Source organism: Muscardinus avellanarius (assembly GCF_963383645.1).
Source record: "Muscardinus avellanarius genome assembly, chromosome: 1".
NCBI lineage: Eukaryota > Metazoa > Chordata > Mammalia > Rodentia > Gliridae > Muscardinus > Muscardinus avellanarius.
Window position 1 is genome coordinate 179,598,569 of NC_137786.1, and position 13,184 is coordinate 179,611,752.

A 13,184-nucleotide genomic window follows, 5' to 3' on the forward strand; every position below is an offset into this window, starting at 1 on the left:
CACAAGAGATAAAATTTTTGTTATTTTGATCTTCCAGTTTGTGAATTTGTTATATTAGCCATGGGAAACTTTAGTACCTTTGTCCTCTGGAGTAAAAAGAACACTTTATTTTTATCTCTTATTTATAATCAGACATTGCTAAAATGATTTAAGAGGGATGGTGCTTGTGTTAGTGTTCTCTTGTCCAAGCTCACCTGGTTGTTGGCAGAATTTATTTCCTTAAGCCAGGTGTATACTTGTAATCCCAGTGACTTGGGAGACTGAGACAGGTGGCTTGCAGGTTTATAGCCAGCCTCAGCTATGTAGTAAGGCCCTGACAACATAGACTGTTTCAAAATAGAGAATAAAAAAATAGGGCTAGTAGTGTAGCTCGGAGGTAGAATGGTCCTGGGTTCAATCCCCAGTACTGCCCCCCCCAAAAAAAAGAAAATAATTTTCTTATATCTTGAGAACCCATGACATCTTGCTTCTTCAAGACTAGTGGGAAATAGTCTCTCATTTCATAAAGGGCCTTCTATTATCTCTTTTGAAGGCTTTTATCTGATATGTCAGGTCCTCCCTTTTGTGTACATAAAGTCCATGGAATTGCAACATTAATCACACCTACAGAAATCCTTCACCTTTGCTATAATCGTCAGACATCCATAACATTCCTAGTTCCTGTCCACACTCAAGCAGAAGAGATTATCGATGGCCTGTGCACCAGGGTCTGGGAATCTGAGGAGTCATCTTATCCTTAACCAATATTCTAGTCTGCTTCTTTTTTTTTTTGTTTGTTTGTTTTTTTGGTGGTACTGGGGTTCCTGGAAGCCCGTCTACCTCTGGGCTACACTCCCAGACCTATTTTTATATCTTTATTTGGAAACAGCGTCTCCTAAGCCAGCGCAGCTGGCTTCGAACCTGCGCGATCCTCCTGTCTCCGTCTCCCAAAGCGCGGGGATTACAAGCGTGCGCCACCACGCCCGGCTCTAGTCTGCTTCTGATCAATATGACTACATGATAATTTGCCCAGAGAAGTCTCTGGTTCTTGTGTTTCCTACACAGGCTGACGAGAAGGCAGCATTTGTTGGGATATGGATACATGGCAGTTAGTCATTGTTTTTTGTCATGGTTTTATATTGCATAGTGACATCATAAATTTGGGTTGTTTATTCCTTAGATTCTTCAGTATGATATGTGGAATGTTACACCCACAGACCTATGGGACTGGAAACTTCTCAAGGAGAAGATTGCAAAGTAAGTAGAGATGGAGAGTAGCATTGAAGTCAGGAAGCCTGGGTGCTCCTGGCTCCCCAGAAGTTAGGTATGCATTTAACTTCTGGAACTTGTATTTCTTCCCCTTTCAATGGCAAAAGTGACCTAGCAGGCCAAGCTATATTTGGAAAAATATTTTGCAAGAAAATGTATTATAGTAACCTGCAAGTTGCTTGGCACATTGAGAGCATTTCAATACATGATAGGTATTATTATTAGTTGATCTTGTTTTAGGAGCACACCACCTGTATCAGGTAATTCTTTTTCTCATAAACCTTCATTTTTCCCAAATATACCTGCGTGCGTGTGTGTGTGTGTGTGTGTGTGTGTGTGTGTGTGTGTGTGTGTCTGTCTGTCTGTGTCACTGGGGATTAAACCCAGGAGCATTCTATTACCAAGCTACACCTTCAGCCTTATTTATTTATTTATTTATTTATTTATTTATTTATTTATTTGCAGTTCTGGGGATGGAACCCAGGACCATTTTACCTCCAAGCTACAACCCAGCCCTATTTTTTATTCTTTATTTTGAAACAGGGTCTCATTGAGTTGCAAAGAGCCTCACCAAGTAGCTGAGTCTCTCTGCAAATAGCGATCTTCCTGTCTCAGCGTACCAAATGCTGAGATTACAAGCACGCACCACCATGCCTGGCTTATTTTTATTTTAAAACAGGATCTTGCTAGGTTAATGAGTGTCTCACTATTTGTTGAGGCTGTTCTTGAACCTGCAGTCCTCTCTCAATCTCCCAAGTACTGGGATTACAAGCATATGCCACAATGCCTGTCTTATTTTTAATTTTGAAACAGGGTCTCACTAAGTTGCAGTGTGCCTCAATAAGTTGCTGAGACAGGCAGCCAACCTGTGATCCTCCTGTCTCAGCCTCCCAAGTACTGGGATTACAGATGTACACCACTATGCCTGGCTACATATATATTCTTCATAAATATTCTTTCTGGCACTGCATAATTTAAAAAATGTTAAACTTCCAGGAACTTGTAAATGGTAATCAGAAATATGCTTTGAGCATAATGTTTCCTTTTCACAGAATAATGGAGAGTTATAATGATACATACATGATTTCGGCCACTTTCATTATTTTGTTTTCTGAAGGGGTCTAGCAAAGTGATTATATAGGCACTTAGAAAAGAATGAGAAGGGTTAAATGAATGAATGTACTCTGATATAGTTGGGGAACTCTTCAGTAGTGATTCGAGCATTTCTGAGAACAGTACTATAATCAAGTGCTGTGACTCCTTAGTGCTACCGCAGAAGTGGCATAAATCATAACATGATAAGGATTGCCGGCAATAAAAATTGTGCTAATTTCGTTCAGGGATCAGGCATTTATTTATTTATTTATTTATTTATTTATTTATTTATTGTCCTGGGGGTGGCACTCAGGCTTTTCTACCTCTGGGCTATACTCCCAGACCTATTTTATACTTTATTTAGAAACAGGGTCTCACTAAGTTGCTGAGAGCCTCACTCAGCTGAGGCTGGCCTCGAACCTGTGCGATCCTCCTGTCTCAGCCTCCCAAGCGCTGGGATTACAAGTGTGCGCCACCACGCCCGGCTCAGGCAGGCATTTAAGAAAGGGAAGAGCAATAGCATCATCCATACTGTAGGCATTTAACTCAGAAGAGAGCATGTGAGCTAAATGTATATATGATGTTACTCAGCATCCTTGTATACTACAGTGACTTAAAAGTAGCTGCTTTCCTGGCAGGTTATAGCTTTAGCACTAGCATCTAATGATTTCCTTTTCTTTAGGTATGGTGTGAGAAACAGTTTACTTATTGCCCCCATGCCGACTGCTTCAACTGCTCAGATCCTGGGGAATAACGAGTCCATTGAACCTTATACCAGCAACATCTACACTCGCAGAGTCTTGTCAGGAGAATTTCAGGTGAGAAGTTCACAACCAGATTTACCAGGAGAGCTTTTAAAAGGTTGATGGTGAGGGTGGGACATGGGGAAAAGCTTGATAGTGGGAATAGATGCTCACTCATATTTAGTACCTTTTTCTTAGTTTGGAGTCAGAGCTTTGATACAGAGCATCATCTTTATCTCTTATATTGTTTTATGTTAATTCAGTACACGGATACCTGTTAAAAGAATGATGAGGGGTTGTGTATGAAAATAATTGCTGATAGGAGAACTCACATGATACTGTGCTGCAACCTCAGATGCCTAAGTTGGGATACTGAAGATGTGTATAGAAGTATCATTTAGAGCCAGGTGTGGTGGCGCACGTTTGTAATCCCAGCATTTGGAAGACTAAGACAGGAGGACCATGGTTTGCAGACAGCCTCAGATACTTAGTGAGGCCCTCTGCAACTCAGTGAGACCCTGTTTGAAAATAAAGAATAAAAAAAAAAAAATTAGGTTGGGGTTTAGCTCTCAGGTAGAATGCCCCTGGGTTCCATCCCCAGTACTGCAAAAAAAGAAAAAAAAAGTATCATTTAAAATTGGTTTTCAGGCCAGGCGTGGTGACGCACGCTTTGTAATCCCAGCATTCAGGAGGCTGAGGTCTGGAGGATCGCGGTTTGCGGACAGCCTCAGTTACTTAGTAAGGCCCTCTGCAACTCAGTGAGACCCGGTTTCAAAATAAAGAATAAAAAATAGGGCAGGGGTTGTAGCTTGGAGGTCAAATGCCCCTGGGTTCCATCCCCAGACCCGCAAAAAAAAAAAAAAAAGATTGGTTCTCAGACTTCCTTACCCATTAGAATTTCTGGTGGATGGACCAGGGTTGCTGTTTTTTTTTTTTAATTTTTTTTCTTAAAAACAAATAGGTAATTCTTATGTGCAACTAGGCTTGAGAACCACAATTTTTTTCCCTCTAGTACTAGCGATGGAACCCAGGGGCATCCTACCTCCAAGCTACACCTCCCCAGCCCTATTTCTTTGATTCTTTATTTTGAAAGAGTCTCACTGAGTAGTTGCAAAGGGCCTCATTAAGTAGCTGAGGCTGTCCTCAGACTGCCATCCTCCTGTCTCAGCTTTCCAAATGCTGGGATTACAAGTGTGTGCCACCACACCTGGCTAAGAACCACTAATTTAAAAAGATTCTTTTTTTGTGTGTGAATTTTCAGATATCCTGAAATTAATTGTAAGGTTTAGATATATTTCTAATTTTTTTTTACTTAATGTTTATTATATCCTTACTTAAAAAAAAAACGGATACATCTCTATAAGTTTACCCAGCTGAGGTAATGTTAGTTCTTTTTACTCTTGCAAATCCGAAATACTGTTTTTTCTTAGTTAAAAGATTTTAGCCTGTGGGGTAGGATGGAGAGGAGAGGGAAGTTCACCATGTGTTGTGTGTATGTCCCTATCACTCTGAACTACATCACGACGTGTGACAGTGCAGCAGTAAAAGATCATGAAAACATTTTTGTAGGTTTACTGAGGAGTAATTCACAAAAACTATTGCCCAAGGTATAGTGTCATGATTTGATATATGTATGTATGTGTGTGTGTATATATATATAAAACATATAATGATTATCATAATGTTTAATATTTCTTGAATAATGTCATGATCTTAAAGGATACCTTTCATGAGGTTGGATGAGCCTCAGTTTTGTAAAAAACAGAATTTTCTAAAAGAATCTAAATGTTAAGTAATTCTTCAGTAAATAGGCTTGTTTACTTTGAGCTCTAGGCCTAAGTTCCTGTGTAGGCTATGTTATTCTTATTTATTTCCTTACATCTTTTCTGCTTTTCCACTTAGATTGTAAATCCTCACTTACTGAAAGATCTTACTGAGCGGGGCTTATGGAATGAAGAGATGAAAAACCAGATCATTGCATGCAATGGCTCTATCCAGGTAGAGAATAAAAATGAAGCGTGCTGTTCAGGAGCTGAGTTGAACATGTGGTGCCTCTATTTATCCCAACAGTAGTGAGGGAAATGGCCATTCTTTGTGGTCATATAAGCTCTATTTATGTAGTTGTGTTCACCTCTGCATTGTTATACTAATATTATATACGTCTTTACTTAGCACAAGTTTACATATTTATCTTGCTGCTGATACAGTAACAGAGAGTAATAGTTTCCAGTTTTCCTGCACATCTGGGGATCTTTTAAGATCCTGAAAGTTAAACTCCCTGTCAGTTAAGTAAGAATGCCTTAGAATTTGGGGATTGCTGATAAAAAGTCTGAAATTAAGAGAGTCAAACTTAAAAAGCATGGTAGAGATTTAAAGTCTGATAGTCCAAAAGACAGTCACAAATAGTGTTTAAGTAGTAAAATGTTTGCAGCTAAGAAACAAGAAGCACTTATTTGTGGATAGAGAGTTCTGGCTAATTGATCTACTTGCCAACAGAGAGTCCTATAACCTTTCTATTTTTAATGACAGAAGCTAGCATTAGCCAGTTTGTGTTTTTATTTATTTATTTATTGGTGGTACTGGGGGTGGAACCCAGAGTCTTTCTACTTCTGGGCTGTATTCCCAGACCTATTTTATATTTTATTTGGAAACAGGGTCTCACTAAGTTGCTGAGAGCCTCACTAAATATCTGAGGCTGGCTTTGAACCTATGAGATCCTCCTGTCTCAGCCTCCCAAGCACTGGAATTATAAGTGTGCACCATCACGCCCAGCAAGCCAGTCTGTGTTTTAATGCAGATTAATCCCGGATTTGAGAAACCTGATTTATTTATTTATTTTTAAATTTTTATTGGTGCATTGTAGTCATACATCTTAATTTAGTACAAGGTGCTATTTATTTTGACTTCAAATACAGTTTGTGTAAGTCCAAGTTTATTTGAAGGGGTTTATCTCATTACCTCTTTGCTCATGTTGCTGTGAGTTTGATCTTCACTATTTGTAGTTTTCTGTAAAACTCAAAGGTAATTTATTGGTGCTCAGCTCTTACTTTTCCTTTTCTTCTTAAATACCTGTAGAGTACTGAATGTTTTGGCCATAAACCAGTTAAAGATGCTTAAATCACACCACCAAACTGATATTTGGTTGCTTAGATGGGGTTTTGTTGGCCTTTAAGCAAGAGTCGAGCAGGCTGGGCCGAATGGTAAAGTCAGATCAGGCAGAAAGTCCAGACCCTTGTGTATTCTGTTAATCATTCTACTTTCTTTAATTGGAGTAGAATAAGCATTTGCTTTCCTTATTTCAGAGTATACCGGAAATTCCTGATGACCTGAAGCAGCTGTATAAAACTGTGTGGGAAATCTCTCAGAAAACCGTCCTCAAGATGGCAGCTGAGCGAGGTGCTTTCATTGATCAAAGCCAGTCTCTGAACATTCACATCGCTGAGCCTAACTATGGCAAACTCACTAGTATGCACTTCTATGGCTGGAAGCAGGTTGGTAGAGAAAATCAAGGAGTTAATTGTTAATTTGGTATATTTTGGAATTGGACTGTGTGTGTGGGGGGATACTGGGGATGGAACCCAGGGGCATTCTACCTCTGAGCTACACCCCCAGTCCTATTTTTCATTCTTTATTTTGAAACAGGGTCTCACTGTGTTGCAAAGGGCCTCACTAAGTAGCTGAGGCTGTCCACAAACGGTGATCCTCCTGTCTCAGCCTCCCAAATGCTGGGATTACAAGCATGCACCACCACACCCCGCTTATAAGTGGGCATTATTATATTGTAGCTACTTTTGTTTTTTGGTTCTGGAGGAGCCCAGGGGCATTCTACCACCAATATACCTCCAGCCCTATTTTATTTTGTGACAGGGTCTTACTAAGTTGCTGAAGAGCTCACAAAGTTAATAATCTAAGTTAGATATGTTGTCTTGGGCAAAGTTGAAATCATACACATAAAAAACAAAAATATTTGACATTCCTAAGAGTTAAACCTATTTTAGATGAGAAAAGAACAATGTTTAGCTGATTGTCTAAGCTTTTTTGTGGGCGAGGGTACTAGGAATTCAACCCAGGGGTGCTATACACTGATCTGTATCTCCAGCACTTTTATTTATTTATATTTTTGAAACAAGGTCTTAGCCTACCAAGTTGCAGGGATTACAGGTTTTTGCTACCATGTCCTGCTTAACTAAGCATTTTGAAAGTACTTTTCTAGAGGAAATAGAATTGCAAGGTTAGAAAAGAGTTTGGAAGCCAGGCATGGTGGCGCACTCTTGTAATCCCTGCGCTTGGGAGGCTGAGACAGGAGGATCGCACAGGTTCGAAGCCAGCCTCAGCTATTTAGTGAGGCCTTCAGCAACTTAATGAGACCTGTTTCCAAATAAAGTATAAAAAATAGGTTTGGGAGTATAGTCTGGAGGTAGAAAAGCCCCTGGGTTCCACCCCCAGTACCACAAAAAAAAAAAAAGAAAAAGAAAAAAGAGTTTGGAAGTGGGTATCCTGGCACATGCTGGTAATTCCACTACATGTGAGGCTGAGACAAGAGAATTGCAGGTTCATAGCCAGCTTCAGCTTTAGTAATGTAGTGAGGCTCTCAGAAACTTAGTGAGGTCCTCTTTCCAAATAAATAAAATAGAGCTGGGGGAGTAGCTTGGAAGTAGAATGCCTCTGGGTTCAATCCCCAGTACCAAAAATAAAAAAATAAAAAAGTTTGAAACCTGTGTTTATGCCTATAATTCCATGCCGGCATAGGAGGATCATAGGTTTGAGGCCATTGTGCAGTAATTTAGTGAGATCCTGTTTTAAAATAAAAAATAAGGAAAAGAGCTAGAGTATAGCTGAGAAGCAGAGTGCCCCTGGGTTCAATATCCAATATAAGGGAGGGAAGGAGGAGGGGGAAAGAGTTTAACCTAATTAATGGGAATCTACTTAAAAAATTTTTTTTAATTGTTATATTTTTATTTTTGTCTTGCTGGGGATTGAACCTAGGAGCATTCTACCTCCAAGCTACATCCTTCGTTAGCCCTTTTTATTTTTTATTTTGAAAGTCTCAATAAGTTGCTGAAATTCTTGCTAAGTTGCTGAAGCTGGCCTTGAACCTGTGATTCCCCTGTCTCAGCCTTTCAAGCACTGAAATTGCAGTCATGCACCACCATGCCTGGCAAAAAATTTATATTTCGCTCTATATTTTAAGCATTGATTGTGAATGTATAGTGATTTCACAAATTTTCTCCTAATGGTTATATTTCCCTTGTAGGGCTTGAAGACTGGGATGTATTATTTAAGGACAAGGCCCGCAGCTAATCCAATCCAGTTCACTCTAAATAAAGAAAAACTGAAAGATAAGGAAAAGGCATCAAAAGAGGAAGAAGAGAAGGAGAGAAACACAGCAGCCATGGTGTGCTCTTTGGAGAACAGAGATGAATGTCTGATGTGTGGATCCTGAGAAAGGGCTTAGGAGAGACCGGCACCTGCCCAAACCGTACCACTTGAGCTTAGACAGGAGGAATGGGTTTGCTTGAGGTGGTAAGGCTTTGCTGGACTTCATTGCAATGGAGTAATTGATTTAAAGTACTGTTTCTATATAGTGTGCAGGTAATGATTTTTTTAAATATTGCTGTATTGGGAATCAAGATGGATGTTTTAGGAATGTAAAAATGTCATGTTGGAAATAGGAAGTGATTTAGTAAGGTTTCATCACCTCTAGCACTTCTTTTCTGATGATCCTAGTTGGAGTAAGGAGACTTAGTTTTGCTCCTGGTAGGTTTCTAGAAGCAAAACTGAGTGATAACCTATGAGAAGTATTGATAAGACCTTTAGCTAGATAAGGTTCAATAGGTCATTCTAAAATAAAGATAAACCTTTCTAAGTGATTGTGTGAGATTAATTTTGTTATTTCCATACAGAGTTCAAATTTGAACAAACATATTTTCTGTTCTTTGAGAGTTCATGGAGTACATTTTAGTACAAATTAATTATATTCAATATAGATTCCATGTTAATTTTTGCCCCTTACATAGTAAAATACACATTCAGTGGTATTTAGTATACCCACAGTATTGAAAGATCATCCCCACTGTTCCTAGAACTTTTTCATCATTCTGTTTTTTTTTAATTTTTTTATTTTTTATTTTTAATTGGTGCACTGTACTCATACATCATAGTGGGATACATACTTTTGTAGACATACATGCACACATCGCCCAGTCAGCCCCCACCCGATCCCCACCCCATTCTCTCCCTATCCCTCCCTCCCATGCTTGGCTTAGTAGTTGACATCTAGTATTATAGCAATTTATCAAAAATTAAAAATGATAATCTCACATAACAGTTTCACTTGTCTGATACCAAGCTTTTGATGACTTAAAGATAACATTTCAATATTTCTTTTTGCTTTCTTTCTTACCAGAGAATCTATTTTTTCTATTTTTTAGGTGAAACTATCATATATTTATATATTTATTTTTCAGAAAAAAATCTATCCTAATATGGAATATGGACTCTAGGTACCCACATCGATCTTGAAAAAGAACAAAGCTAGAAGATGTATATTTTCTGATTTCAAACCATATAAAGCTACAATAATTGAAACAGTGTAGTACTATTCTAAAGGCAGATATATAAACCATTGGAGTTAAATAAAAGCCTAGAGCTAAATTCTTCCCTATATTGTCAAGTTATTTTTGACAAGGTTTCCACGAACATTTGGTGGTGGAAATATTAATCTTTTAACTAAATATTGTTGAAAAATAATAATTACATGGAAAAGAATAAAATTGGGCCCTTACCTAATCCCATATATAAATATTAACTCAAAATAGATAAAAGACCTAAATATAAATCTTAAGACTATAAACTTTTAGGAGAAAATCTGGGTCATAAAACCTCACAATATTGAAATTGGCAGTGATTTCTTGGTTATGATTTCAATGGCACAGGCAACAGAGGAGTATACAGACTCCCTAAAAAATAAAAAAAAAAAAAATTGTATATCCAAAGACAATGTAAACAGAGTTAACAGTTACTAATAGAATGGGATAAAATATTTCCAAATACTATATCTGAAGGTATATTAATATTCCAACTAGAAATCCTAGAAATTAACAACAATAAAGGCAAACAATACCCTTTACAGATAGGTAAAAGACTAACATAAGTAATGAATCTCCACAGATAACCAATCTTAGTTGTCTGTTGGATGGAAAATCTTGTTTCTCTAGTTCTGATGTGTGTTACCTATTTCTTCTTTATAGTTAATCTCTTTGAGTATTTTCTCTAGTGCTGGTTTTGAAGACATAAATTCCTTCAGTTTCTGTTTGTCATGGAAGCTTCTTATTTCTCCATCTAATTTGATAGAAAGTTTTGCTGGGTAGGAAATTTTTGGCTGGAAGTTGTTTTCTTTCAAAATTGGGAATATGTTACTCCAAGCCCTTCTGGCTCTCATAACTTGGTTTGGGAAGTCTGGAGTGATTCTAATTGGTTTGCCTCTGAATGTCACTTGGCCCTTTGTTTTTGTTGCCTTTAAGATTCTCTGCTTGGCTTCCACAGTGGTCATTTTGACAATTATATGGCGTGGGGATCCTCTTCTCTGATCCTGTCTAAAGGGAGTTCTATAAGTTTCCTGGACCTGCGTATCGACCTCTTGCTCTGTGTCTGGAAAATTTTCTGCTATTACTTCCTTGAAGAGATTGTTGATCCCTTTGGTTTCACTTTCTTTTCCCTCCTCTATTCCAATTATTTTTAGGTTAGCTCTCTTAAAATGGACCCATATTTCTTCAATATCAGATTCCTGCTGTCAGATATTTTTTCCTAGATTAGAAACTATGCGTTCATTTTTGGAATGATCATCTTCTAAGAGCGAGATTCTGTTCTCCATGTGGTCTAATCGGTTGTTTGTGCTTTGAATTGAGGCCTTTACTTCATTAATTGCATCCTTTATCTCTTTTTGGCTCTCTCTGAGTTCTTTTCAAAGCACCTCTATTATTTCTACAGTTATTTTCCTGATTTGATCTTCTAGAAATCTCTGATTTTCTGTTTTATCGGGTTCTGATGTTGTGGGGTTGTGAGCATTCATTGCTCCAGTATTATTCCTCTTTCCCATGATTTCGGAAGTTTGTGCCTTCTCTGGGTTCTTCCCTTGGGTCACTATGACTTCACTTAAGGTGCTCTGGATCTCGAGTCAGTAGTATCTCAGACCCCACTACTCCTTTACTGGGTTGTATCACAGAGTCTCCGACCCAGAGAGTCGATAGAGGCTACTTTAGACTGTGGGGGGTGCCAGGTTGCACGTTCTCCTATGGTGTGATATCACTGCCACCGCCCCTCTCCCACTGGGTCAAGTCCCAGTGAGTACAGTACTGGGATTTCTCCGCTGTGGCCCACAATTTGACTCACTGTTCTTGAGTACGCAGATGTAGCTGTACTGAATTCGGTGAATTCGGTGCTGTTGCCGCCAGTGGCAATATGGCGCCGCTGCTACGCCCTTGGCTATGGGGCTGGCGTTTTTTTTTTTTTTTTTTTTTTCTTGGTTTTGATTTCCACTCTGAATCCCTGCAGCGTGTGCTGAGCTCAGCCACTGGGAGCTTTTGATGCCCTCTGCGCCGAGAAATCCCGCCTGCCTTTCCGCAGCGGCTCCCCTCGGCTTGCTGTGGCCGTTCCGTGAATTCGCCGGTGCCGCCAGCAGTATGGCACTGCTGCCGCGTCCTCGGGCGTGAAGCCACATCCTTGGGCGTGAGGATCTCTGTGGCTCTGTTCTCAGTCCGCTTTCTCTCTGGAGCCTGGTGATTTTTTTTTTGTTTCTCTGGTGATGTTGTTTTCTGGCTTTGAAAGGCGCTGATTTTGTGGTAATGGAGATTTGTTGTTAGCGGGACTCTTAAGCCCCGCTTTTCTCAGTCGCCATCTTCCCGGAAGTCCCTTTTTCATCATTCTTAACAAAAAAATCTGTACCCACAAAAGCAATATCTTTTCATTCTCCCTCCCCTTAGTTCCTCATAACCTGTTTTACTTTATGTTTCTGTGTGTGTGTGTGTGTGTGTGTGTGTGTGTGTGTGTGTGTGTGTGGTACTAGGGATGGAACCCAGGAAGTTTCTACCTCCGGGCTATACTCCCAGACCTATTTTATGTTTTATTTGGAAACAGGGTCTAAGTTACGGAGAGCCTCACTAAGTAGCTGAGGCTGGCTTAGAACCTGCACAATTCTGTACTCAGCCTCCCAAGCACTGGGATTACAAGTGTACGCCACCATGCCTGGCTCTTACTTTATGTTTTTGCGAATACATTTATTCTAGGTACTTCATATAAAAGAAATAGAATATTTGTCCTGTGTCTGGTTTATTTCACTTAGTATAATTTTATGTGTTCCCATGCTGTAAGGTTTTTTTTTCTTCTTCTTTTGCGGTATTGGGGATGGAACCCAGAGGCTTCTACCGCTGAGTTATACCCTCTGCCCTACTTTTTAATTTAATTTTATTTTATTTTTATTTATTTTTTTGTGTGTGTGGTACTGGAGATTGAACCCAGAGGGATTCTACCTTTGAGCTACACTTCCAGCCCTATTTTTAAAATTCTTTATCTTGAAACGGGGTCTCACTGAGTTGCAGAGGGCCTTACTAAGTAGCTGAGGCTGTCTGCAAACTGCAATCTTCTGGTCTCAGCCTCCTGAATGCTGGGGGTTCTTTGATTTTTTTTTTTTTCTTCTGGGATATTTTTTTCTTCTGTGCAGCTTCCTTTTCTGATTTAGAAACAATCTGTTCCTTACCTCCGATTGCTGGAATTAGATGATAATCTGTATTTAACTTTGAGAAACTACCAAACTTTTCCATAGTAGCTGTACCCTTTTATATTTTTACCAGCAATATGCAAGGGTTCCAGTTTCTCCTCACCAACACTTAGTATTTTTCATATTTGTGATAATAGCTTTTCTAATAGCTTTTCATAATTTCATTATGTGTCTTGGCATGGGTCTCTGAGTTTATCCTTTTTGGGCTTTCTTTGACTTTTTGGATTTGTAGATTCACGTCTGTCATTAAATTTGGGGGAATTTTTGGCCATTAATTTTTAGGTAATATTTCTACCCCTTTATCTTATGGAACTCTCGTAATA

The 13,184-nt window shown here is 39.0% G+C and overlaps 1 protein-coding gene across 1 annotated transcript in view; it reads left to right on the forward strand.

Moving 5' to 3' along the window:
• RRM1 (ribonucleotide reductase catalytic subunit M1) overlaps window positions 1-8,529 on the forward strand; it is a gene marked incomplete at both ends in the record, with an annotated part of 34,402 nt that extends 25,873 nt beyond the window's left edge. The window contains 5 exons of the mRNA XM_080691189.1: window positions 1,160-1,236; window positions 3,026-3,161; window positions 4,989-5,084; window positions 6,389-6,577; window positions 8,341-8,529. Of these exons, the coding sequence (XP_080547315.1) occupies window positions 1,160-1,236; window positions 3,026-3,161; window positions 4,989-5,084; window positions 6,389-6,577; window positions 8,341-8,529 (687 nt within the window). The remainder of the gene's footprint in view (window positions 1-1,159; window positions 1,237-3,025; window positions 3,162-4,988; window positions 5,085-6,388; window positions 6,578-8,340) is intronic.
• Between the last annotated feature and the right edge of the window lie 4,655 nt (window positions 8,530-13,184).